The sequence below is a fragment of the Astatotilapia calliptera genome, chromosome 5 (assembly GCF_900246225.1).
Source record: "Astatotilapia calliptera chromosome 5, fAstCal1.2, whole genome shotgun sequence".
Taxonomy (NCBI): domain Eukaryota; kingdom Metazoa; phylum Chordata; class Actinopteri; order Cichliformes; family Cichlidae; genus Astatotilapia; species Astatotilapia calliptera.
The window spans coordinates 16,225,602-16,252,810 of record NC_039306.1 but is presented as its reverse complement, the minus strand read 5'-3'; the positions used below and the strand labels follow the sequence as shown (position 1 = coordinate 16,252,810).

General features: G+C 41.3%; 2 protein-coding genes across 4 annotated transcripts; one reads left to right on the top strand and one right to left on the bottom strand.

The window, feature by feature from the left end:
- Positions 1-155: 155 nt before the first annotated feature.
- h6pd (hexose-6-phosphate dehydrogenase (glucose 1-dehydrogenase)) lies at positions 156-6,957 on the bottom strand. Of its 2 annotated transcripts, none has more exons than XM_026167527.1 (5): positions 6,891-6,957; positions 2,843-3,509; positions 2,630-2,747; positions 2,231-2,500; positions 156-2,126 (listed from the first exon to the last, which is right to left on the bottom strand). In XM_026167527.1, exons 2-5 carry the CDS (start codon positions 3,482-3,484, stop codon positions 781-783), a joined length of 2,376 nt encoding a protein of 791 aa, XP_026023312.1. In that variant the 5' UTR covers positions 3,485-3,509; positions 6,891-6,957; the 3' UTR covers positions 156-780. The 2 variants fall into 2 exon arrangements, with proteins under 2 accessions (XP_026023312.1, XP_026023311.1); XM_026167526.1 differs by lacking the exon at positions 6,891-6,957 and adding an exon at positions 4,535-6,875.
- A 7,250-nt stretch (positions 6,958-14,207) lies between these two features.
- epha2a (eph receptor A2 a) lies at positions 14,208-27,164 on the top strand. 2 transcript variants are annotated; one of them, XM_026167525.1, is made up of 17 exons: positions 14,211-14,498; positions 15,290-15,357; positions 16,814-17,450; positions 20,887-21,042; positions 21,147-21,479; positions 21,877-22,004; positions 22,147-22,324; positions 22,442-22,544; positions 22,817-22,869; positions 22,959-23,084; positions 23,183-23,368; positions 23,456-23,517; positions 23,833-24,042; positions 24,231-24,380; positions 24,641-24,834; positions 25,676-25,831; positions 26,378-27,164. In XM_026167525.1, the coding sequence occupies exons 1-17, from the start codon at positions 14,423-14,425 to the stop codon at positions 26,484-26,486; spliced, it is 2,925 nt and encodes a 974-aa protein (XP_026023310.1). In that variant the 5' UTR covers positions 14,211-14,422; the 3' UTR covers positions 26,487-27,164. The 2 variants fall into 2 exon arrangements, with proteins under 2 accessions (XP_026023309.1, XP_026023310.1); XM_026167524.1 differs by having other exon boundaries at positions 14,208-14,498; positions 23,183-23,517.
- The last annotated feature ends 45 nt before the right edge of the window (positions 27,165-27,209 follow it).

Here is a 27,209-nt window from a genome sequence, read left to right as displayed (position 1 = left end):
ATTTCCCATATGGAAAAGATATATATAAATCTTATAAAGTTTGTATCTGTCTTGTGTGAAACTTGTATGAAAAGCATACAAAAATTATATAATGAAACTTGTATGTTTTGGATACTTACTAAAGCAATATATGAAAATAATGAGAAATTGGCCACTTTCATGAGTAAATCATATAAGTTTTTACTATTTCTTTTCCATATGGGTTATTATCTCCAAGTCCAACATAAACGGCTCAGTTTCACTTGTAATGGAAGTTCAATGCACCAGCGTACAATGCAAACTATGTCCGCTCACTATGGTTGCGATGCAGATTTATTGCAGTGCAATAAACTAGGCTTAACTCTAAAGTTAGGGCTATCGTCACATTATAAAACACTTACACCTTACATTCACCTTGTGGAAAACTCCTGTTCCATTAGTCAAGCCTTACTGAAGACGAGCAGTTCTTTAAATGTAAGAAACCACAAACGTCTTCGCTGCTTCACAACCACATGGACACCAACAAAGGGCTGTTTTCAACAATGTTCTACTGATTTCCTATTTTGATCAAGTTTGGTCTATGTATACACTGTTATGATCTCAAACGGTGCGCTGGAGGGAAATAAATTAGAAGCCTGAAAGAGTTTAGCAGTTCTGCTCAGTACATGTGATTTGAGTTAATAACCTTTCCTATATGGTCCTCCTATATGTGCTGGTTCATATATTCTTTCTCATCAACCAACAGTCCAATTAAAGCAGCTCCAAAGACATTTGTCTGATTGCAAGGTAGAGATTACATTCTTATCCTAAAAGTGCATCATAGTCTATGTACCAAACAAGGTTACCATTAGTAGGCTTCACACCAGTGACAGGCCATTTGTCTGGGTTGTCCTTCACGCGGCTCAGCTGGGTGATCAGCTCGTGTTTGCCTTTGCCCATCACCAAAAGGGCAACTTTGCGGGCTCGATTAATGACATTAAAGGTGAGGCTCATACGCTGGTGTGGCTTGGAGGGGCTCTCAGTGAGGGCCACCAGACTATCGCCAAGTTCATCAGCTTTGCCACCGGGGAACAAAGAGGCTGTGTGGCCATCATAGCCGACACCCAGCAGTACAAAGTGGAAGCTGGAGCTGTTAACCAATTTAACGAGTTGCTTCTCATACATTAGCGCTCCTCCATCTTCCTCCACACATAGGCGCTGGTTGAGATGCACTGGCATGGGGTGGATGTTGTAATACGGGATTCTCACATGTTGCAGTAGATGGTCATGCAAGTTGCGGAAGTTGGACTCCAGTTCCGTCGGCAGCACGCAGCGCTCGTCCACCATCCAAACATGTGTGTTCCTCCAGGGGAAGGTGAAATGGTGATCGGCCAACCTGTGAAACAGAGCAAGGGGAGTAGATCCACCGGAGAGGGCGAGATGGAAAACACCACCCTCATAAATAGCTGCCTCTGCTGCTTCCTGAATATCTGCAGCGAGCTTGTCAACAAGCTGCTCGGCCCATGCAGACACCATTTCAGAACTGCGAAATTTACCTTGCATCACTTGGAAACCATTTGTGGATGTGCCACCCAAATGATCAGTACTGATTATCACCACCTCATTGTTGTAGCTAACGTCTTTCCCTTTCAGATGGATGTCCAGCACGTCTGCATTATCAGCACCACCTGGGTAGATGCGCGGAAATGTGCTGGCTAAACTGCTGAGCAGCGGTGTCCATAAGTCCCAGGAAGCCAACAGGTTCTCTGTACTAATGAAGCTATTCTTCTGTCCCAAAAAGATGTGAGAAATAAGTTCTGCATAAGCTTCCTTCTGCTCCATTGGAATCTGGATGTAGAAGTCTGAAATAGGCAATCCAAAAACGTTGACGTCTTTGTGCTCCGTCACTTCCTTCCACTCACTGTCTACTAGAGCTGGCTTGAACAAATTCTTACTAACAAGAATTGCTGGATATTGAAGGCTGCCATGTCCAAAGTAGAAAACTATCTGCTTGGGCTTGCAGTGAACGTTATTGTGGTTTTGAACACAAAATATGTCATTTTTAAAAAGAACACGTGCGTATCCCACCCGCTCATCTAGCATCTTCCCTGAGATCAAAAGGATCGGCATGCCTTCATATTGTGCGTCATCAATCTGTGCGAGTACAGCTAAAAAATAGAAACACGAGTAAATATTAGCATCTAAACAGTGAAGGAGATGTAATGCAGCACACTTACAGCAGAATGTAAGGAGACAAACTTTCAGTACTTGCCTGCAAATGTTGGAGTGTGACTGACGTGATCTTTGGTCTTATTCAGCTCCTGCTGAACTTCTGCTTTGTAAGTTTGGTACTGACCGATCACAGCTTGATTCTTTCCTAAAGGAAGCATGGAACTAAGGATCTGCAGCTTGTTTCCAAGGACTTCCTCACTTCTGCTCACGTTCTTGGGAAGCCTCATGGTCAACAGTGTCATGACCTCAGTCAGGTGGTTCTGTAGCACATCCCTGATGACCCCATACTGGTCATAGAAGGCAATGCGACCTTTTGAGGAGAAAATAACAAAGACAGGGTAAGAATACATGATTCAATCACCAAAAAAAAAATGTCTATGATTTACCCATGTCTCAAAATACCGTAGTAATTAAGAGAGTTGATAAACCCTTTAATCACCTTTAACATCCAGAGTCTCTTTCAGTACAATCTCCACTCTCTCGATGTGGTGCTTGTTCCAGATGGGATCAAGTAATTTTTTGTTTTGTATTCTAAAAGGAAGCATCTTTGAAACCACCTTTGGAAAAAAGGAAACATAAGATGTTTGGATTTGGATTCAGATTCATTTAAGAGTCAAGGGTGGAAGGCATGCACTGTGTAGGACTTCCATACCTGTTTCCCCAAGTAGTGGTCAATTCTGTACATTTCTTCTTCCGTCAGTGAGCTGCGAAGTTGAGATGCCAGTACCTGAGCACTCCCGTAGTCATGTCCAAAAGGTTTTTCAAGCACCACCCTCAGCCAAGCCCCACTTTTTGGCCTGCAACTACTATTAATCTTCTCAGCAATATCTGCATATGCAAAAGCTGGTACAGAGAGGTAAAAGAGCCTGCCTGCCTCCGTCATTCCCTCTTCTTGAAGCTGTTGCTCAATGTGCTTGGCCAGATCCTGATAGTCCTCTAATGACTTTAGTTGGCGATACTGTGCGAGCCGCAGAAACTGGTCTTTCAGCAGAGCACAGCGCTCCTGAGAAACATCCTTTGAGCAGGAGACTGCCTTCAGAATCTCAAAGAGCACTGGTGTGGCCTTTTCAGTGGGGGACTGTCCCCCGCCATAGAAAGAAAAGGTGTTTCCACTACTGACTTGGTTGATATACAGCTGGAAGAATCCCTGCCACAGGTACTTCTTCGCCAGGTCACCCGTGCCTCCCACTATGACTACCGAAACATGGCCAGGTCTCTGTGCTTCCTCGCCCTCCTTACCATTTCCTCCCTGGGTGCACAACGCGACCAGGAGGAAGAACACAGTCAAAAACATTGTCCGGTCCTAATGGTCCAAACCCCTGTATGAACACAGCAATGAAAGAAGGGCATTCATCTCAGGAACACTATGCAATAGCAGATTATATTAAAGCTAGACAAAGTTTGCAGATTGTTTTCATAAGCTAATCGTTCAAGTGAATAGTTGTCTGTGTCTATGTGACAGCCCTGCAACAGTATGATAACTGGTCAGCTGTGACACACAGTGGCAGCCACCGTGGGGAATATTTTCTTGGCACACTTTGTACCAAGCATGTTTTAAACACCCTAGCCTACCTGAATATTGTTGCTAACCATGTCCATCCTTTTAAAAGCTCATTGTACCCATCTTCTCATGGCTATTTCCAACAGGTTAATGTGCTATGTCAAAGAGCTCAACTGGTTTCTTGAACATTGACAATTAATTCACTGTATGCAAATGGACTCCACAGTGACAAGTTCTTCATCCAGCAGAGCACCTTTGGGATGTGGTAATTCACATCATTGATGTGCAGCAACAAATCTGGAGCAATAAAACCTTTACAGCACCATAGATATGCTATGAAGAATTAAGGCAGCTCTAAAGGCAAAGGAGGATCTGACCCGGTGCTAAGAAGATGTAACTAACAGCCAGTGGGTGTATTTGTGACATACAGAGTGCCGTCTGACAAGAAAAGCCCCCAAAACGGTCAGTTTTACTAACCTGATGCATAAACAAACAGTTAATCAGAATATTTGAATATTGATTTTCTGTTCATCAACTTTCAGCTCTGAGCGCTTCATAAAAGAAATTCCTCTGGTTACAAAGTCAAATGAAATATTAACAGAGACATTAATGCAGTTACGCTCGTGATGTAATATACATGCAATGTCTGTCTTTGGTCATATCGACTGTCCAAAATATCATGTGCAAAATAATGTTTAAAGCATATCACTTAATACAGTACACAACCATCAACTTGTATGCCAGAAATCTAAGAAATATGCCAGACAACCATTTTAAAAAGCAACAGTTAGCAGTGGTAAATGTATATAAATAGAGCTAAAAAAAAAAAACAACAACCCATACTTAGCAAAATCTCTGTCCTGAGCTTTTCCGAAGTCCCTTGAGAGGCAGAGATACTGTCATGAGTGTAATGATTACCGGATACTGGTGGATAAGGGGCGTAGCTTTTGCACTTTGCTCGGGGCGTTGAGCTTCCAGTACAAGAGCTGAGCTGTTCTTGGCGTTTTGGGGAAATCCAAATAACTTACTGATGATTTTTCAAGGACCTGCAAACATTTATTGAGCAAGTAACACATTTAATGGGAGCAAAGGGGATCCCATGCTCTGCTGGATGAACACAGGGTCACAAACTGTAATCAGAGGGGAACAGTCTGAGAACAGGCAAACAATCCGCACTCATTAATATCCAAAACACCGCTATCAGGCACACGAAAATCTCTTAAAGGTATCTGTTGAACTTTGTTTTCTCACCGCAAAATGTGACTATGACGGAGAGTGAAAATTATTCACAGTGAACTGAAAACCAGCAGAAAGATTTTATTACGGAGTGCAATATCTGGAATCGCTGCAGCTTGCATGTTTGCACAATGCAAAGCAAACAGCAAAGGCCACCCTCATGAAGGCAGGCTGCTTCAGCGGCAGCTGATTTTTTTGTTTTACTTTTTTTAGAAGTACTGCAGTCATCAAAACTGTTGGTACTATTTCTTTGTAGTATTTTGTTTATATTGTAATCCTCCCTCACAGATCAGCAGCTTTTTAATATTTTTTGCTTCTTTAGGGTTCTTCTGTAGCTCTGACCTACATGTGACACTTTGTTCCTCGTCAGTCAAAAGCTACTTTCATTTTCTTTCCTCTTTAAATCAGCACAGACAATCTTCCTTGAGTCTTCCTGACTCATCTATCCGTGAAACTCTTTATAAATAGCAAAGGGGAAAAACAGGGAAAGACTGCATCTTCTGTTCTACCGTGCACATACGATCAAGTGACTATCCCATATCTTATATTCAAAAACCCGCCAGGCACTGGTGAAATTCTGTGGACATGAAGTGCTTTTTCCAGGTGCCAAGTTAAACGGCATTAGACAGAGTCCACTGACGATCAGCACAATAAAAGATTTGTCTGACAACTGAGGAGTATTGATGAGGACTGGAAAAAGCACTGAAGAGATATCCTGTGTTCGCTTTCTGTCATTGTGGTGAGATCTGTCACAGTCAAGCCTTAAGAAGAAACTCCAGATCAAACTGCTATTAATACTAATTCAAACGCTCACTTATGGATATTAAAAAAAACTATAGAACCTATTCATTCATCCTATATTACCAATAAGTAATTTCAGTTACAAAATATAATGCGAACACCAAAGGTCACCTCATGAAAGGAGCTCTCAGTATAGCAGGACTTATTGAAATGTGGTCTGACTTTCATCTAAACTGCATGTAGAGACAAAACTCTACTCACTGGCACTTTATTACGCACACCTTGCTAGCACTGAGTTGACTGTGGGGGGTATTTGGGTACAAAGAATTCATTATTGGTGTTTAGGAAACCAGCTTGAGATGATTTGAGCTTTGAGATGTGGTGAGTTATCCCACAGTCATCAGAAGATGGGTACACTGTGGTCATAAAGACACGGACATGGTCAGCAAGATTTCACAGGTAGACCACCTGAGTAATAAAAAGTGTACCAAGAAACCAGTTTCTGAAATGCTCACAACAACAACAATTATGTCAACTTCAAAGTCACATAAATCACTTTTCTTCTCCCATTCTGATGCTCAGCAGGCCAGCCCCTCCTGACCGTCCCTACACGCTTAAAAGCACTGAGTGGCTGCCACATTGGATTGGCTGATTAGATATTTTGAGTTAAGGAGCAGCTAAACAAGTGCACTTAGTAAACTGCCCGGTCCATATGAGCACTTTCAGCAGCAGCAAACTGCAGGGGGAGTTTTAGATCACCCCCTTCTTTTTTCCTGAGCATTTTAAACGGCGAAAAAGCAAATACAATAACTAGTGCAGTAAACATAAATGCTGCTGACAGAGCTCAGCTGCCACTAGCTGTGTAACGTCCACAGGGATTTGATCCGAAATTCACAAGCCATCGCTACAAACTGTAAAACTGTACATAGACACAGATGCTGCATTGAAGCCGCCTGCTTTCCACACAGTCGCTCGCCTTCCTGGCACAACAAGCAAAAAAAACCACGACGTCACATGAAGGGTGGACAACATGTTTATCCCACGAGTCCACCTGCTAGCTGTCCCACTTCACTTCCGCTACCTACACACAATACACACGGCTCTGCAAGCGTCTCGGTAAAAGTACAGCCGTGTCGACGCTACAAAAACACGCGAAGCAACTAAAGCAGAAATGTTCGCAACAGACGCACTCTTTAAAAAGTTACAACTGGAAACGACGAACCTGCCCGGTGGCGAAGGCTACCGCGCGCTCTTCCTGTACCAGTCACGTGACACCCCTCAATCCAAAGGCAGGCTGCTAACATGATAAATACATGTTTTCCAAGACTTTGAGCTTCCTCTGCGCAGTTCTTTTGAATGATGCCGTTTGAAAACATTACCATGTTGACTAGCGTGTTGCAGGGTGTCATAAAATACAATTGTAAGGATGGTTTGTTAATGAGTGTCCCGAAAACCTTGAGTTGAAGTCAAGGTTGACTGAGTTTACGCACTGGAGGCATTAAAACATCATGGCAAGTGTCAAGGACCAGACTCACGGTCAGAATCACTTTGAAACTCGATTTGTATAAACCAGCTTATATTTGGAGAGGTAAAGTAGGAATTAAACGGTTCTTTGATTTACCTGAAAATGTCATGTTTTAATTTTAACCAAATACTTTCATATATGTTTTAGAGTTTTTTCTTTAAGAATAACACACTTTAAAATCTGAGGCGGTCTTAAATAAACTATTAAACATTAACGCCCACAAAACAACATGTTATATTGTTTCAATCCAGCATGAAAGTTGAATGAAAACTGCTTTCCCCCCATTTTTCAATACTTTCACGTTAAAAAGTAGTCTACAATTTTTTTTTTTGCATTATTGTAAAATTTAACTAAATGCCGTTCAGAAATTGGCACTAATTATCTTTTGCAACATGAACTTTTTTTAATTATTATTATTAGTGAGTTCTCAAATGTGGGACAGGGTGGTTTTATGGCCTCCATATTTTAACTAGCCAGAAACTCACACTATAGATTGTAATTCACTTTGATGGTAAGAATGACCTGTCCTTGATATATGAAGTAAAAATTTTTACTGAAATTATTGTATATTGCCAAATATAAAATGAAACAGTCCCGTTTGCCCTTTATTGCACTTATATTGATTTCATAAAGAATCCACAGTTCAGGGTCAAGAGCCCAGCGCATGAGGATGAATATCTCACCGTGTTATATGACTTTTATCAGCTGTTCTGAGTCCCTGTCTGTTGCTCATGACTTGGTGGCAGATGCACTCTGCAGCGTTTTGCTGTAACAAGGGCGACCCCTGTTGGTGTCTGAGCGATACAGCTGTTCTACTCGTGTCCTCCCCTTCACCCTCTGAAAACTCAAAATACTTCGTCTCAGACTTAAAAATAACGTGGTTAAACAATCTGCCTTTCATCTGCAACTATAGAAAAATAGAATTACTTAATTAAGAGATTTTAACTGGATGGCATTCACTGCATTATTCAGCTGTCTCATGTCATCACGCCTACCTTGGACAAAGCAGGTGTCCTTTTGGCTGAATAATGATCTGATTGTTGTGGACCACACTGCCAGTAGTCCTTTCTGGTCCTCCCTTGTATTTTGGCTGAACAGATGTGGTTGTTTCAGCAGCTTTGATTCAGCGGGGTCATGTGTGTGTGAGTTAACAGCTAGTTAACTTCTCAACCTCTCAGAATCAGATTTAAAATCTTACTTTCTAACTTAGCTGGAAGTGTTTGTATTGCATGGATTTGGACACTTCTAGGCAAACTACTTGTTAAACAATCTCACCACAGCATCCTTCAGTAGATGTTCAGTAGGAGTTTTGGAGCGTTTCAGCACAAAATCTTCCTAAACTACTTTTCCCAAGGTTATGGAATAATTTTGTTGTTTGATCTGTTGTACCAAGTGTGAAATAAATAAATAAATGAAAATGAAATGAAATGAAAATGAAATTTTCAACCTCAGCTTTTAGAAGATTTTAACGTGTTATTAAGCTAGTAGTTAATAACATAACAGGGCTTACAGAAAAAGAATAAATAAATAAATAAAAGAACCACCTAAACCTACAATTATGATTACGACAGGAGGCACACACAAACCAAATAACCTCACTACTACCTTACAAACAGCTGTAATGCCGGTGATCAAACCTCCCAAGTTGGCTGGCTACTGTGAAGTGTAAACAGTCAACAGGATGGAGCATCCTGTGTTTGTGTGTGTCACAGACTGTGTGTGTGCGGAGGGGAGGGGAGTGTGTTGCAAAAGAAAAAGAGCCCATGCAGAGTGTGCTAGGCCAGCTGTCACAGCTATAACCTCGACTTGAGAGCAAGCTGGAGGGCCACCGTCTGTGTGTGTGTGTTGCCACCCCACATCCCCCAGACATTCCCCACAACCCCTGGCTTCCTTCCTCCCCTTTGTTAAGCCTGCGGGGCAGACTTTGTCAAGCTGAGCACACAAACTGATGCATATGAATGCGTGCCGTCATCTTTATTAGGCCCCCTTGCCAACACCCATTACATTTAACACGGGTCTTTACTGAAGGAGATTTCACTCTCAGTCATGCTCTCATCCCCCAACTCACTCTCAGGCATGTAGGATTAAAGCAGCCGCAGTCTGGGAGAAATCCGAATACACAACCTGTTGCATGCTAATAAGGAAACTTAATACTGAGCAATGAACAAAGGCTCATATTTTTTAAATGACTGGTTGTTCCGGCGAGTAATTTTAAAGTTGGTTCAGACTTGTTATTTGATGTTTAGCTTTAAAGGTAAATTTAATTACAGACGGTTTTATATTTCAAAGGTGAGACAAAATGTGTCAAACTGTATTACTTTCTGTTCTTGCAACAAAAAAAAAAAATGCCCGTATTCTGTGTTGATTTTTCTGCAGCTGCTCTTTGAAGCAGGCAGTGCTGATTGATTGGGGCTAAGTCACAAGGAGACATAATCTATGTATGTATGAGTAATGCTTCTGTGTTTTAACCACATTCTCACATTTCTTTTCTTCATATTGCAAAACTTGTCTGAGCGTGTTCTTTCCTTTTGTTTCCAAGTGCTATGTTGCACATAACATAGTGCACAGAGACACCAGACACCCGCCCCAAATTCCAGTTCAGAGAGGCAGTATTTCCAGTGGTGGCATGTGGAGCTTTAAAAAGGAAATCACTGAGGACATGGGGGGGGGGGGATGCACAACCTTTTCAGATAACAGACAGTGAAGAATAAAGACATTTCCATAGCATCTATTCACTGTTTGTAAGACAGATAAATGGGTGTTTTAAAAAACACAACCCCCCAAAAAAACCTAATGTGAGATTATGAGGTTTTGTGGTTTTTATTTAGTTTTCGGTGACATCCTGCCCCTTGCTTGTGTGAAGACATACATACTTTGTGCTCTTGTGCGGAGCTGAGATAACTCCTGTATTTGTCCGTACATGATTTTTGTTTTATATTCTTTTCAAGCTGTGAAACACAACACACGCATGGTGCAATTTTTCTTCCATCAGATAAGTTAAAGGATTTTAGGCTCACAGAAACCCTTTTGAAAGCAGCACGATTATCTCAAACATGTCTCTCATAAAGTGGTAACTGAAACTGAAGTGATTTTCCTGTGATTCAGATTTAGTCATCTCAACAACCTCTTAAAAAAAGCAGCCGTTTCACTGAAACTGTAACCCACATGTTTAAGTAAACTACTGGTTCCATTTAAAGCCAGTTATTTTGACTATAATAATGCAGCAAATGAATACAAATTTTGTAAATGTATTTACCTTAATATTTCCATTTTATGTTACTTTGTATTTCTACTTCACTGCACTTAAATTATTTGGTATTTTGTACAGTATTTACTTTACAGCAGTAGTAATTAGTTACATTTCAAGTTGAGATTTAAATACTTGGATGCTAGTACAGATCAGTCCAGAGGGCGACCCATATGCCGAAAGGCTACAGTAGGGGTCTGGGTTCAGTTCCGGCCCAGGCCATTTCCTGCATGTCATTTCCAGTGTTCTCTGCCCCTCTCTTCCTGTCTGCTTTACTGTTCTGTCATAAAATGAATTAAGACCAAAAAATACAACAAACACACAGGAAATAATAATGAAGAGTGGTTTTAAATTAAACTACCCAGTGGAACAAATGCAGCTCGCAAATAAAGTAAACAAAACAGTAATTTAATCATGTAAAACTGACAATGGTCTTTATTATGTAAGTTCATATTGTTGGTCATTAGTATTTACACTTATTTAAAAGAAAAAGTGATTTTTCACAGGACTCACCCAAGATTAGCTTGTAGGACCACATACTGAAGCAATCACTTTCACTTTGATTTTATCAGTCTCTCTTGTTTCAGTTTGTGAGCGTTTATTTATGCCCAGCTCTCTGAAGGTTGATGTCCGGACCTTCACAGGGCCATCACAGCACCCTGATTCTTTTCTTTTTCAGACATTTAGCTGTAGATTTGCTGCTATGGTTGGGATTATTGTCATGTTGCATGATCCACTTTTGGCCAAGCTTTAGCTGACAGACAAATGGCTTCATATTTGACTCTAGAATACTTTTCTATACAGAGGAGTTCACGGTCAACTACAATGTGCCCAGGGCCTGTGACTGTAAAACAAGCCCAAATCCTTATCCGTTCACTGCCGTGTTTGACGGCTGGTTTGAGGTATTTGCACTGATATGCTTTGTTGGGTTTTCTCCTACTTGGCATTGTGCATTATAGCCAGAAGTCTTGCAGTTAGTTCAGATGCAACTTTGCAAACTTTGCAGAGAAGAGGCAGTGAGTTTGCTGGGATGTCCACTTTTTGAAAGATTGTGGCAGTGTATTAACACACACCTCAGTGCTCCAGAAAACTGCCTTGACTTGAGTTAATCAAGTGCAATTTATCAGCAGCACTTTGCTACTAGTCTTAATTCCTATGGAAGCAGTAAGGATGTGCTTGGTTTTTCATAGAATTGCATAGAGTCCTGCTACTTTATTTAAGTAAATGATTAGAGGGCTTCCTTCACTGTTAGGTGATAGACATAAAAATGCATGCACAAACGTGTGAACTCATCATTTCGTAACAAGGGTTTTGGGGGCTCTCACTGAGAGTGTGGTGGAAAACAGTAGGTGCATTTCATGTTAGTGCTACACAAAAACACCCCAGTGCTTTCAGTGGTGTTCCACTTCTCTGTTTGCTGATACGACAAAAAGTGTAAGGAAAGCGAGGGTATGGGGGAGCCAGGTTTGAATGACATGGTGTTGCTGCCACGACTGTTGTTCACTGACCCACAAAATGCAGGCCCAGCCCCCAGTGTGAAGTACTTTTGTGTTGTCATCACCCTCAGAAGCCTGGGACCTGTGATGGGAGGGTGTTTGAGCGATCTGAGGCGGCAGTCCACTCTCCAGAAGGTTACATGCTCTGTTCGGTGGCTAAAAAGAAGCCTGTATTGTAATGAAAGCATTTGCATACTTTTGTATTAGAGAGGGTATTAACCTCTGACACCTTTGAGAACTGGTTGACAAGAGGCCACTTCTCACAGTCTAAGCGTTAACACACTTGAAAATAACACCTAAGCGTACCTCAGTGTGTATCAAAATCAATAAAGAGAGGAGGAAAAGGTCTGCTTAGGTTTTTGAGATTGAAGTTGGCTTCAAGTGGCCGTTCACCCTCAACAGAGAGTGTTGGAGGATTTGAAAATGAGAGATCTTGTGGATCTTAAGCATGATGTTGGCTCTTTGAGACTGAAAACCAGACCAAATGTTTTTTTTCTTAAAGAGAGTTGCAAAACTAAAGTCTCTTGTGTTGAGTGACTGACATGAAGAAAGTGTTTGGGGAGTCATTAACAAATTGCAGATGGAGAGAAACCAAATGGAGGGACATTTAGAATACTTTTTTGAAGTGAAAAAACAGTGAAAAAAGTTCACTGTTAATTGTTGTAAGCTGTAAAAATAGCCTAAAAGAATTACTCTTATCAGCCCAAAATACACTTTGATTTATAAGCAATTGAAGGAGGGTCATAGAGTCGTAACTCAACCCGCACTTAACTTGTTAATCTATTTCTTTCAGTGGTATCTTTCATTTTGTCTGTTGTATGATTAATGGCCGTGTAGGGTAGCGCTGGACAAGACATTGTCTGACTCTTCAGTTAAATTTTTTTTTACAGGGGTCTTTGTGAGGACCGTTGGCTGTGTATGGCTCTAAGCCTGAGGGGCTCTTCTCTCCAAGTACATGCTGCTTCACAGAGAAGACTTGACTCTGAAATTCCTCCAGATAAGAGTTGCTAGGTGATGTTATTGTTAGATCTTCTTTGTGGTCGCATATTCATATCCAAATTATAAGGTTCTTTATGAGGACTGTCTCATTAGTAGTCATATATTCATACCAGACCACCCCCCTACTTGACCCCTCCTTTACAAGTCGTGGGAAAGACAAGCCCTGGATGGGATGTGGAGAAGGACTCAGGCAATTACTTGGACGATGGTCAACTTAAACTCACTTTTAAAAAGGCCAAAAACATTTGTAGTGTATTATTGACATTTTATGGAAACATTTGAAATCAATGTAAAAAAAATTCCAGAACATAATCAAACATTGGCTATACATCTTTTTTTTAGACAAGATTTAACATCAAACACAGCAAGAAAGAAAAGAGAGAAAAAACTATTAGCTGTTTATCTACATAGGTTGATGCTTAATCTTTAACTGAATTCCTATATCATGTGCAAAACTCTAAAGCTACATTAGCAACAGATGGAAAGAAATAAAAAGAGTTCAATGCAAATTTTGAACCCCCCAAAACAAAACAAACTAAAGCTAATTTTATATGTATTCTTTGTTCAAATTTGCTTAAAGCATGGCAACTATAGTATAATTAGGAAGAGATAAGATGGATTAGTTCTCCCTGTAGTAAAGACTTTAAAAGACACTTTTACAGATATAATTCCAACACAATATTTTTGAGATGGGATTTAAAGATCAGATGTAAATTTAATATGTCTTAAATTTGTGTAGACCCATTTGTTGACATTGGTGAAATATACTAAAATGCCATTTGCACTACTGTTTTGCACAGTATTTTACTTCAGTATCATTTTTAATTTGAACAATTATTCATTATGAAAAATAAACCCTATAAAATCCAATGTACAGCCAATATTATAGTCATTGAAACATCATTTAAAAATAAATAATAGGCATTAGGTAGGCTATTGAAGCATAAACATCAAGAGGCTGCCAGGATTATCGGTGCAAAAGTGTAACAATAGGAATAGACGCTGAGTTGTAGGATAATTGGTATTGTTAGTATGTGTGTTTGCATATTAATATTTATGTTTATACTTAACACATATATGATCAACAATAATTAAAAAGAAGTGTGCATTTACCCGGCTTTAACGCTGACAGAAACTGAGAGATATAAGCTATAAAAATTATACTGATTAAACCAATACTTAAAGAAGAAGAAGAAGGAGTAATAGTTGAAGAAGAACCTCTCGTTCTCAATGAAACAGGTGCTTCAGACGCCTAGCCCCAAACGCCAAATATGGAAGACTTCCACATTCCAAAGGACAAGGGGGGCGGGGCGATGACGCCACCTGTTTCTCAATGGGCTCGAGGACTGGAGAGCTCGTGCTCAGCCGGTAGAGTGAGGAATTCTGAGAAGTGTCGGCCGAAGGGTGGACGGAGGAGCGAGCGAGCGAGCGAGCGAGCGACTGACTGTAGGATACACGAGCAGGACTTTTAAAAGTTTTATGGAGCTATGGAGCTGCGTGGACTCAACTTATTCTTGTTTTTATTTATTAACCGAGTATTTCTCAGCCTCCAGTCGAAAGAACGTAAGTTACTTTTTCTTTTAAACTACTTTTATAAGAGATTAAAGTTTAGCTCGGCTTTACCGCATCCCGTGAATCATTCGGCTGGAATTTGAACTCTTTGAGTTTTGTCTTTCATTTTTGTCCTTATCAATGTTTTATTCTTCATTAAAAATAAATAAATAAAATAGTTTCACTGTAATTTTCTTTGTCAGCCAGCTGTTTAAAATCAAGAGCGATGTATTTTTGATGTCCGTTCGCTATACGGTTCTGGAAACAAATATATAGATTTTTCAAATCTATTATTACTTTTCTGTTATAGGCCTAAGTCTTATTTTATTTATTTTATTTTAATTAAAAAAAAAGATTTTTATTAGTGATACTGCTAAACCTTGGGCCTAAGGGGCACCTGTTGAACTTTTTAATTCACTTGTGCAGGAGATACATGTATTTCTCTCGTCATGGCAATTTAACTGCCCACGCCTTTCACAGGCATTATTAGCCCTGAATCCTGAACCTGGAGGACACGGTCAATGAAGTCTTGAATTAAGCCGATATGCTGGATTAAAACGTCAGAAAGCATGGCATGCGCCCCCCATAAAGCTGCTGGCACCCAGAGATCAATGCAGACAATGTTACTGTACATGCAAAAATAAAAGCACAAAGCCAATAACTAATATAAAGACACACAGTTGTCTTTTCCAGCTGGGAATTAAATTGGTAAAATTAGTTAGCTGCACTTTTTTGTTGTGTCTATCTTAATATCACTTGATTATGTCCCTGTTGTAACAATTTATTCTTGTTTCTTCCTGCAGAAGTATTGCTGGATATGAGAGCTTCGGGATCAGAGTTGGGATGGTTGACATCGCCATATGAGAACGGAGTGAGTATTTATACCTCAGCAGGCATTTTTAAGACTGCAGGTTCATGGATCTAAGCTGCCTTTCGCTTTGCAGAACAACAAGCACACAAATTTCTCTTCAAGAATTTGAATAACAGAAGGCCTCTCCTTCTCTCACTGCTCATTCAGTCCTCTAAAAAAGCTCTCTGGGAGAGGTGGAATGAGTGGCAGCTAGATGAGGTTTGGCACATCTCAGCTTAGTCTTGTGTTAACGCTACCCTTTCATAAAGAACTTATGAATGCAGTTAAAATGTCAAGGCTCAACCTACATTTAAATTTACTGTACCAAAGACAGTTTTACACAATAGCTGCAGATTGTTTTTCACTCCAAGCCCAAACCATAAAACCAAATTTTAGGATGATTTTTTTCCCCTCCCTCTCATGATTCCTTTCTGAATTTAGAGATGACAGAAACAAGATAATGTGTACAATATGAAGAGATGACTAAAAGAAAACACAAAAAATGTGGTCCATATGTGCAGAACCATCCTTCCTGCCCATCTATAGTTCAGTGGCTTTTTGTCTTAAAAAAGCAACAGGACATGGCCGGTTCCACTGTGTGGGCTACGTTTCTTCTCAAAGATCTGAAGATTGTTGCTGTTTTGGATAGGATTTCCCGTTGTCTATTAAAGCTGACGGTTGCCGTGAAACTTTCTCACGCTTAAAAAGTTTATTTTTAATTTGTACCAGGGATGGCTTCTTGTCTTCAGCAGTTTTGTTTTTTAACCAGCCAGATGTCCTCAGTAATAAGAACTAAATACCTAAAAATTTGACTGAAAATTTAAGAGATTCAGTGAAGGTACCTAAAGCAGTGTTCTTCTAATGTACTGGCACAAATTACCTTTCTCCAAACATTTGCCACCTCTTTTTTTCCCCCAACTGCTCCCAAAGTTGTCTAAGTGGGAGAATTGATTTAGTTCCTGAAACCCATTCCCAACTGCTAACATATGAGGTGTTGAATTTTAATGGTTAATCTAGGCTTTTAATCCCTCTGCTTCTCTCTCTTAAAAAACTCTTAATAGCTGCCAATTTTGCTGCCATGCCTTAAGCAGGACTCTGCTCATAAAGCTCATTTAGCTGCTGTAAATGTTAGTTGGTGTTCTACAGTAGTGTTTGCTGGATTTATGTCTCACACACATGCAGGCTTGTGCGTTAGTGGAAAACCACACACGTCGTGAGCGCAGCACATGTCCAGGCCAATAATCCTTAAGCGTGGAAAAAAAAAAAAAAGCTCCAGCTCACTTCTGCACTTTTACAAGCTTCTTAGTAAGCATGAAAGAAGAGGTGTCTCATCAATGAAAGTGGGTTTTTTTTGGAAAGAACAAAGCTTCTACTTATTTCCTGAAAAGATGCCTTTTCTCCTTTCATCATTGTGTGTGACTTTACCCCCCTTACACTGATCCCTTTTGCTGTCTCTTTATCTTCTTCTGTTCTGCAGTGGGAAATTGTCCAGACAGTGGTGAATGGCACACTTTTTTACACTTACAGTGTTTGTAGCATAGAGACTACAGAACAGGATAACTGGCTGCGCACGACGTTTATTCAGCGGCGCCCGGGCACAAGCCGTGTCTCTGTGGAGCTCAGTTTTGTCGTGCGAGACTGCAACACTTTTGGTGGTGCGTCTGTTGGCTGCAAAGAAACCTTCAACCTATTCATCTCAGAGGCTGATGCTGACGTGGGAACGAACTTCCGTAAAGGACAGTTCCGCAAAGTGGCCACCATTGCTCCCGACGAGGTCACTCAGGGCCGGGTGCTAAAGGTGAACACAGAGACGAAGACTGTGGGGCCGCTGTCAAAGAAAGGCTTCTACCTGGGTTTTCAGGATGTGGGCGCTTGTGTGGCGCTGCTCTCTGTCCGAGTCTACTACAAGACATGCCCATCCACCGTGCAGAGCTTGGCAGTTTTCCCAGAGACTGTGGCAGATGCTCTCAGGGAGGTTGAGGGAGCCTGCGTAGAGAATGCCGTCAGCCAGGCCACCCCGCGCATCTACTGCACAGCTGAGGGTAAATGGGTGGTTCCCATGGTTCAATGCCAATGTCTCGCAGGCTACGAAGCCACAGGAGACTCCTGCCAAGGTAAGCACTGCCAGAAATATGCAACACTCTTGTCTGAGACGTGTTTGTGTTATTCTGTGAGTTAAAGCAAATGAAACGCCTTCAACCACTTACTTGTCATGGTGGAAATAATGAGTGCACGAGAATGTGAATTGTCTTTGTTTGCTTCGAAGTCTTGTGCAAAAAAAGGCTCCATATCATACTGTAGGTAAGGTACAGCAGGCAGGGCTGGGCATGGGAAAAAACGGAAGAAACGGATATCCAAACCTGTTTTGTTAAGCTTTTAAGGCAATCAAACATTTCTCCATATCACATTTCGTCACTTTCCCACTGATACCTCATCTTTATTGTCTTTATTTGCTAATGGCACATTATTTCCCCTGCCTTCCACTCAGGTCTCAGGAATGAGGCTTGGGTGAGACATTAGTTTATGGATAGCTCAGTGACTTTAGGTGATAATGTACAGTAAAAGAAGCTGTGGACTTTGGTTGTTTTACTACACTGGAAGCTTTTAAATGCAATTAAGAGTGGAAACTTAAAACATAACAGATTTTTGTTAGCAAATTTTTTTTTTCCAATTTAAAAAAACAGAACAAAAAAATGGCTTTCATCAAAATTATATTTCCTTTCAGTGGATATACATAGCTTTTAATCATTTAAGTGTTAAAAAAAACCCTACATAATTTTTAACCTAAGGAGGTTTTGCCGATTCAACCAAGCTCAGGTAAAGTGTGCAAAAAGTTTGTGGTATGTACTTGGAGAAAGACGGCGTGTGCGTAAAGTCAGTACAAAAACACACAGCTGTGGGGTTCATAGTGTTTGTGCTCATGCTGGTCATGCAGAAGTTGGCCTGTGCGTTGGCATTCTGGGGTGTGGTGCACTGGACTGTCTGGAGGAAACGTGGGAGGAGAGAAGCTGCAGAGAGAAAAGGAAGGAGGAAGGGCACGATAGGCTGTGGGGATTTCTGAAAGGAATTCTTTTATCCTGGCGTCACCTACAGAAGTGACTGACTACAGGAAGGGCCGGGTGAATGTGAATGTGTCAGAATGACTACCTTAATGGTATGTCTTCTCCTCACAGGAATTTGTTTTGAGCAAGTTGCTAAGGCGACAGGAACCACAGATTACAGGGAAGAGGTTGACACGCCTGTTATAGTTTAGCCTGAGTCAAGCTGCGGTTTATGACTCTTGATGGTCTGAGCCACCTTGCCTGGCAGAGATTGGTTTCATTTTGAGTCTTTTCCAAGAAGAGCACATATTAGTCATACCAGGTGACAGAATTAAACTGTCATTAAGATGGCCATCCATCAAAAAAAAATTTTTTGAGTGAAAGATCTTTGGATTTTTAACTTCTGGCCTTACAAACAATGACATTTAATAGCTGTGAAACATTTACCACCATTTTTTCCACACTATATATTAATGAAACAAATAACTGATTGGAAGCTCTTCAAAGCATGAATCTTATTTATGGGTTAGGGAGTTGCAGGAATGTTGCAGCCTGAGCCAAGCACCTGAAACGTTGGCACAAGAAGGCAGGAAATCTTTATGACTGCAACAATTGTTCACGTTTCTTGTATAAATAAACAATGCTGTAGCTTCTTCTAATATGAAAAAAAAACAAAGCCTTATTCCAGTTTTTTGCAATAACTAGAGAAATTGTGGCCTCGAAGGGAAAAGGAAGTAAAGTGAGATGAGGAGGAATGCTGACTGACACAAATAAGCAGGTTGCCCGTGTTTTGAGTCAGAGGGTGGGGAGTGCGCCGACAGTTGGTGTGTGAGGGATGTTAGCTTCGTGGCCGCTTAGTTAGGTGTGGAGTGTAATTTGGTCAAAAGGATTAGTAGAGCAACAGGACAGCTGTTAGCCAATGACATGCTCTTCTTTTTGCTCTTTCATCCAGTTGTTAACACACGCAACGAGCTCCCTAATCCATGTTCCCACTCATTAGAACAATGGGCCGGTACAAAGAGTGAAAAACGGATTCAATTAACAGATGCATCAGTGCGGAACATAAGTCCTTTTCACATGCATGGCAGTCAAAGAGAACCTAGAACAATTGGAAGCACGTTTTTCCATCAACAAGTGAGGACAAAAGTTGGGCAAAAGTTTTATTTTTTCTTAAACTAGCCTTTTTAAACATGAGCAAAACACGTTTTTAAGCCAAAACTGAAATGCTGAAGTACTGACATGAAAATCTGAAAGTTTGCATTAATGATGTTTGTATTCTTGCACGGCACACATGCTGCTATTTGTGAGCTATATAATGAGGAATACAACATATTTATAGCACCACTCTGTCCAATTTCAGAGACAATAGATGAATGGGGCTGGGGTTTCTTTGGTACGTGACAAAGGTCCTGCTGCTCCAGCTCAAGATAAAATGGGCTGGCCTCCTTTTCTTATGCGGAGGGGGGGGAAAAAGCCCCTCAGCTACACCCCCACTGCCGCCAAGTGACTCCCCAGAGAGAACTTCTGTTGGTGCTCCAGACCTTTACCCCATCCCCCATCTTCTATCCATTCATCTCTATCCCTCCTACTCAATCTCAATCTGCACCTTCGCCTCCAATGCAACAGTAGTTGGGGTGCAAAGGTCCTTCTGCTTTGGCGTCTTCAATCCAGGGTTCACTCAGTTTTTTTTTTTTTGTTTTTTTTTCTTTTCTTTGACCACCAGCACAGGAGCCAGATGAAAGACTGCACCACAGGGAGACTGCAGAATCAAACCAGAGACAGGAGCTCTTTCATAAGATAAAATCTATTTTTCTAACAGTGCTCTGAGGGCTTACCTCAGTTAGAAAATATGTGCATCTGTATCCATGAAAGAGCAAAAAATATTCCTGTCCAGCTCTTCCTCTTTCCTGATTCAGAATGGGTCGCTGTAATTTGTGACTGATGTCGGGGGTTAGCGGAAGGAAGGAAGAAAGGGAGGAAACATCAGCCTTAGACGGAGTTGCAGTTCTAACCCTGCGCTCTGATTTTTGTCCTGTCTGCATGTTCGTTAACCTCTCATGCCCTGGAAGGCTGTTTATCTATGTGGCGAAATGCCCGCTACAGCATTGCACCAGTGCCCAATGTGCCATTTCCTTTGGCAAGACCGTAAATGTTAACTGCCAGAGAATATGAGCCAGGGGTTCACAGGGGAAGGGAAGATCAGATCACCTGATGGATTTAATGCTGTCATCCGGTTGACACTGGCAGTGCGACCTGAGATTAGGCCTCAAGGCAAAACAGGCGAGTGAAGGCAGATCGTCAGGGAAATCCCTATTCATTCCTCTGGGTACAAAGACTCTGTTATTATGGGTTACTCACAACAAATGCTTCCTGTCGGGTGGAAATGGCTGGTAACACAGAGAGAGCCTTATTGTTTGCATTTTGATCATTCATTCCTTCCTGTGTTTGTCTGATTCATATGTCATGTTTAAACCAACACACACCTTCTCCCCCTCTCTCTCACACACAGCATGCAAACCAGGATACTTCAAGCCCTCTGTATCGAACAACTTCTGTCAGGTTTGTCCTGATAACACCAAGCCCTCTGCTTCCGGAGCCAGTGAATGTCTGTGTGAAGAAGGTTTCTTCCGGGCTCCTTCAGACCCTCCTACATCAGCCTGCTCCGGTAAGACCCTGACTCAGATTTTTTTTTTTTAATTACTTTTATCACATGGAAAGTATTTTGAAGTATTTTTCTGACTGTTCTGTGTCATTTATTTATTTCCCTAGCTCCACCTAGTGCCCCTCGTGACCTTACCTCCATGACTCTGCCAGGGGAGGGCAAGTTGCAGCTGTTCTGGAGCCCACCACTGGTGACTGGGGGTCGCAGTGACCTTATGTACAGTGTGGTGTGCAAACTCTGTGACGAGGCCTCTTGCATCCCCTGCGGCGAGAAGATCCGCTTTGAGCCAGGACCTACGGACCTGCAGGACCCCACGGTTGTTGTTAGTGACCTGGACTCTCATCTCAACTACACGTTCACTGTAGAGGCTCAAAGTGGCGTGTCGCAGTTCAGTGCCGAGAGGCCCACTGCAACCATCACCACTGCTCTGGACTACACAGGTGAGCTTTTCTTTTTCGAACATTGGCTTTATATGATTATTGTTTTGGGGCTGTATGTGTGGCAACCACTGTTGTATGGTAAACACTGCAATGTGACATATTCTGTAATATTAATGACGTATTCCCAGAAAGTCATCTTTCATATATCTTCTGAGAGAAGGGGTATCCAGGTTCCTAAACCGAAGAGTAGGGTTAAAAGAGTGACAAACTTTGGAGCTATTTTCATGTAATATCAGAGCTATAAATTAAAGGGTTTTGCAAAAGACAGACTCAATCCAGAGGAGAGGACTTCAGTCTGACCCACTGAATCCCAGAGGCTTTCATCTCCACATGTCCTTTCCAAAGACTATGATTAGTCACTAACCATTATTTTGCTTTCTGTCTCGCCAACCGTTAGATCCCCCCAAGGTGACGGAGATCCATCTGGATGATCGCAGCCCCACCAGTCTGTTTCTGTCCTGGACTCCTACTCGCCGACCTCCAGCCCACATCAATCATCGCTATGAGCTTATGTACCGCAGAAAAGTACGATGGAGAGCTTTGGGCTCTTTTGTTTTTTTTTTTTCCCCTCCTTTTTTCAAAATCGAGGCTGTTTTTTCATTTCAAATTCTAATCCATTTTCCTTTTCCTTTCTTTTTCTTTCTTTCTTTTTTTTTTTAATTTGTAGGACGACAGTACCGAGGGTGATGTGACCACCTACAAAGTCCTAATTTTGGACAAAAGCTTTGTGCAGATTGATGGTCTCATCCCAGCCACTACTTACACATTCAGGGTCCATGCTCTGGGCCCCGAAGGCAACCCTGGCAGCTACAGTGCCGACCATGAGTTTAATACTTTTCCATTAGGTACCAGCAGCCTTAAAATCTACAGTAGCCAAAACAGTTTCTCAAACATCTCTCTATACATGTGTATATTTTAATTACTTGAGTTGATACAGGTCTGTATTTCTGTCATTTATACAGCTGAGCCTCAGTTTGGGAACAAGCCCACCATGGTGATGGTAGCTGTATTCGGAGTAGCGGTTATTCTGCTTGTTGTGGTGGCTGGCCTGCTGCTGCGTAAACGGTTGGTAACTGTACACTTCATATCCACGGTCAATGTGTGTCATTCAGATAAATATTATCTACAGTCATGCAAACTGTGTGATTATGTGCCACAAGTTCAAGTAAATGAAGGATACTCTGGCATGACAGCTCAGGGAGAGGTTATGAGTAATAGCTGGTGCTGCTATTGAATACACCCTTTGTCTTTGTCAGCTCAAGCTGACCTGCAATTGTTTAAAAAGCCACTCTGTATTCTACCTAGTCCTCTGGTGATTAATCTTGTTTTCCTCTCAGGCGACTGAACGCTCGCAGGCGAGGAGGACCCGAGGATCCCTACTTTTCAACAGGTTTGCAAAGCTCAGCTGCAGTAAGAGTCAGAAAGTAGGTTGACTATTGAAACTGTAGGCTTATTTTTTGATTATGATCTTCTCACCAGATCAACATAAACCTCTCAAGACGTACATTGATCCACATACCTATGAGGACCCTAATATTGCCATCCACAAGTTTGTCACTGAAATTGACCCCAGTGTGATCGGCAAACAAAAAGTCATCGGTGTAGGTGAGTAGGTGTTTTCAAATCTCCTTCATTCCTTCACTTTTATGAACTCTCAGATCGGACTTTCTAACATTTCCACCTGCTGTTTGACTGCCAATCAGGAGAGTTTGGGGAAGTGTTTCGGGGTGTAATGAAGATTCCCGGGAGAGGCGAGGTGCCTGTAGCAATCAAGACCCTCAAGCCAGGCTACTCGGAGAAACAGAGGCAGGACTTCTTGAGTGAGGCCACCATCATGGGTCAATTCTCACACCCGAATATCATCCACCTGGAGGGAGTTATCACCAAATGTGAGTCAATGTTCTCAAAAGCCGACATATCTGTTAACTTCTTGTACTCATTTCCTCCATTAAACATATTTGTGTTTATATTCTCAGTTAAACATGCCATGATAGTGACTGAATACATGGAGAACGGAGCTCTCGACACATATCTGAAGGTAGGTGCATGCTAGTGGAAAAATAGCTTCATTATTTAATCATCACTTTGTAATCTTTTATTTATATATATATATATATATATATATATATATATATATATATGTCTCAAGCCTGACTCACTTTCATGTACAAACAGTATACACAGTACAAAGGATAACAGACAAATGAAACTACAACATTTTTTTTATCTATGCTTTTATGTTATATCACCCAGTTCTTTCCACGTTTTGTTTCATTCCTCTACATTTCCCCAGTAAAAACAAGAATGACAAAGAAAAAACAATAATATCGCAATTATTTTTTGTTCATTTTAGGGCCGTGATGGAGAGATTCCTCCGTACCAACTTGTGGGAATGCTGCGTGGAATAGCCGCTGGCATGAAATACCTCTCTGACATGAACTATGTCCACCGTGACCTGGCAGCAAGAAACGTTCTAGTCAACAGCAACCTGGAGTGTAAGGTGTCTGACTTTGGATTGTCACGTGTGCTGGAAGATGATGCTGAGGGCACCTACACAACCAGAGTAAGTCTAACAGCTACATTTCACAATGCAAACGTAGCAAAAGAGAGTTAAACTGGATTTTTTTGGTCTAGTAAGAAATGCCTTATTGTTAGCTGTATTTCCACTCTTAAGTATCCAGACTGTCAGCATGTCCTGTTTCCACTCTTTTCACCCATTAAATATGATTTGTTAATGTTTTTTTCTGTCAGGGAGGTAAAATCCCCATCCGCTGGACTGCGCCAGAGGCCATCGCATACAGGAAGTTCACCTCGGCCAGCGACGTGTGGAGCTTTGGTATTGTCATGTGGGAAGTCATGGCATTTGGAGAACGGCCCTACTGGGACATGAGCAACCACGAGGTATGTTTCATTTGCCACTTTTCGTGGAGATGAGGGATTGTTTTGGCCTGTGAGGGTCAAACTTTAATGTATATTAGCAGTGAGAGTCTGCGTGAGCTATGCGGTGATAGAAAGTTGCCAGACATCCAGTGTAGTCTCCAACCGTCCTCTTCAAATCTGTTAAATACTGTTAATGTCAACATATGAGCACAGCAGTTTATTGTAGCAATGGCAGGCAGTGGTCTATGATTAATCTAACCACTGCCTTCACTCCTTCCCAGGTCATGAAGGCTATCAACGAGAACTTCAGGCTTCCTGCTCCAATGGATTGCCCATCCGCTATCTACCAGCTCATGCTCCAGTGTTGGCTGCACGAACGCTTAAAGCGACCTCGCTTCTTAGACATCGTCAACTTTCTGGACAAACTTCTCAAAAGCCCAGAATCCTTAAAGACCATCGCAGACTTTGACCCACGGTATGAACACAATAAATAACAGGGAGGAATGTGCCTTCCATCTTTTTTTTTTATCTTTAAACAAAAACAGGGGGAAGTGTAACATGTTGCTTTACATCTTGTTTATTTGATCTGTACAAATACAGATAGGTGCGTTTGTGTGTATGCATGAGTGGAATTATTCCTTGGCAAGAAACAATGAGTCTCTGCTGGTTGTTATCCAGTTATTTTCTTCTGATAAGTACCGTAGTTCTTCATAAAACTACTGATCTTGTTTTTACATCTCCAAAAATTCAAACCATTTGGGGACAGTGTTAAAAGAAAGTGATTATGCTAACTTCCAACTTCATAGTTTTTAGTAGCTTTTAATTGCTCACAGTGCAAAATAATCCAATTTTATGTTATACCGGGCCTTAGTGCAGATCCTCAGTTCACTTATTGTCCTAAACATGCCAGCTTTTCTTCTGATTGGCTGCTCCTCATAAATGGTGCTTAAACAACAGCTCACAGCCAAAGCAGTGTGCCTGAGCTGACCACATTAAGGATATTTGCTATCAGTGAAATTGGTACAAAGGTCAATGGAAAATACTCTGTGAAACCGAGCCTGAACTTTCAGCACAGAGGGATTGGTTGGACGCTATTTGAAACTGTGGCCTATGTTTAATATAGAAAGCATCACAGGCCATATTTAGAGAGAATAAAGAGACTGTAGTGGATTGTAAAGTTACACAACTCACAGCTTGTAAGTGGACTTTAAAACAATAAAACAGGTTGTTTCCTGTTCAAACATCATCACATGTACTCAGCTTGCATAAACACACTGTTAATGATGAGTAATCCAACTACATTTTGTTCCTCACAGCGTCTCCATCCGGCTGCCCAGCACCAGCGGCGGCGACGGTACCATGTTCAGGTCGGTACCCGAGTGGCTGGAATCCATCAAAATGAGCCAGTACAAGGAAAGCTTCGCTCGCGCTGGGATAACGACCATGGAGCAGGTGCTCGCTTTGAGACATGAGTAAGTGCACACATGGCACAGGTGCAGCCTCCGTCATGCTGTACTAACTTATCCGGCACCGTTGCACATTTTTTCAGTGACACAGAGAAAGTGTCCGACTGTCAGCCTGAACATTTGTTAACCAGCGTGCGAATGCATGAGCACTCTGCTCCCCCTCTGCCACTCATGTCATTCCACTCATTCTCTGCTGCTGTTACTTCTGCATGAGTGGCTCACAGGCATTTTTTTTCTGAAATATGCCCCATAGCCCTGTCAGATAAACCCAAGTAACCATTTAATGACAACATCGCTTTAAACAAACCATTTTAAACCCATTTGAAATAATAAACAATAATGGTTTGGTTCATTTGTACATATTTTTTGTGTAGGTACAACTTTTATATTACCCTTAAGCCACTTATATAAACTGTCTTTGCCTTTTAAAGGAGTTAAAACACCCTGAAAATGTGTTCACATACACCACCGCTCTGCTGTTTTGATTTGTTTTTGTTTTGTTTTTTGTCGTTTCAATCCTGTGTTCACGAGATACTTATGTGTCATTTTCAGAGACATCAGGAACATCGGAGTGAGGCTGCCTGGTCACATGAAACGGATAGCATACAGCATCCTGGGCCTGAAAGACGAGACGAGCTCCCTCAGCGTGTTCGCCGTGTGATCTAAGCATTCCTTCAAATCAAAGTGCACTGACCGACCATGCCATTTCACTCACGGAAGACAAGGACTGAAGTGGAGGGGCTGGAACTGAGCTACACTACAGCAGTGTGGTATGACTGAAAGGGACCCTCAGAGAGGACTCAAAATGAGACCATTCATGTACTTAATAAGAGAAAAGTAATTTATCTTTATATAAAAGTGTTTATAATGTCGAACATAAGCAAGTTATGCAATGCAGTAAATAAAATGATATAAATGAGGGTCAAATGTGGGATAATGTGAGAATGCTCGGCCCTGCATTTCCTGAAAGACTGAAATATCTAAGGCTCTTCAATGATAAAGAGCGACTTCTTAGAAGCACTCAGCATCCTGCCGGTGATTCTGAATCCTTAAATTTGTTTTGTTTACTTCTTGTGATCAGTGAGACTTTCTTTTAAATTAGGAATTGTTATTCCTCTCAGGGCAAAGAATCACATTCTTATGGTTTGTTTTTTTTAGTTAGTCTCTGTGTCACACCACGCATCTCTTTGTTTTATTTACATTACGTCTTAATACAAATGTTCATTTTTTTATTTATTATTTATTTTGTATTTATGTCAATTGTTACATGATAGATAACTCTGATCTTGTGCACAGGTGGTGTATTTCGTGTTTAAATAAAATCAGAGTTGCCTTGTAACTGTATCGCTTTCTTGTATTGGGCAGCAGTGAACATGTGTTTTTA

Excerpts from the sequence above, each read along its gene's own strand:
- h6pd (XM_026167527.1), bottom strand. The coding sequence starts at position 3,484 with ATGTTTTTGACTGTGTTCTTCCTCCTGGTCGCGTTGTGCACCCAGGGA. Across the intron at positions 2,748-2,842 it reads ACCACTACTTGGGGAAACAG|GTGGTTTCAAAGATGCTTCC; the intron begins GTATGGAAGTCC and ends TTTTTTCCAAAG. Across the intron at positions 2,127-2,230 it reads TCACACTCCAACATTTGCAG|CTGTACTCGCACAGATTGAT; the intron begins GCAAGTACTGAA and ends TCTATTTTTTAG.
- epha2a (XM_026167524.1), top strand. The coding sequence starts at position 14,423 with ATGGAGCTGCGTGGACTCAACTTATTCTTGTTTTTATTTATTAACCGA. Across the intron at positions 22,005-22,146 it reads AGCTTATGTACCGCAGAAAA|GACGACAGTACCGAGGGTGA; the intron begins GTACGATGGAGA and ends TTTAATTTGTAG. Across the intron at positions 23,085-23,182 it reads ACAAAAAGTCATCGGTGTAG|GAGAGTTTGGGGAAGTGTTT; the intron begins GTGAGTAGGTGT and ends ACTGCCAATCAG.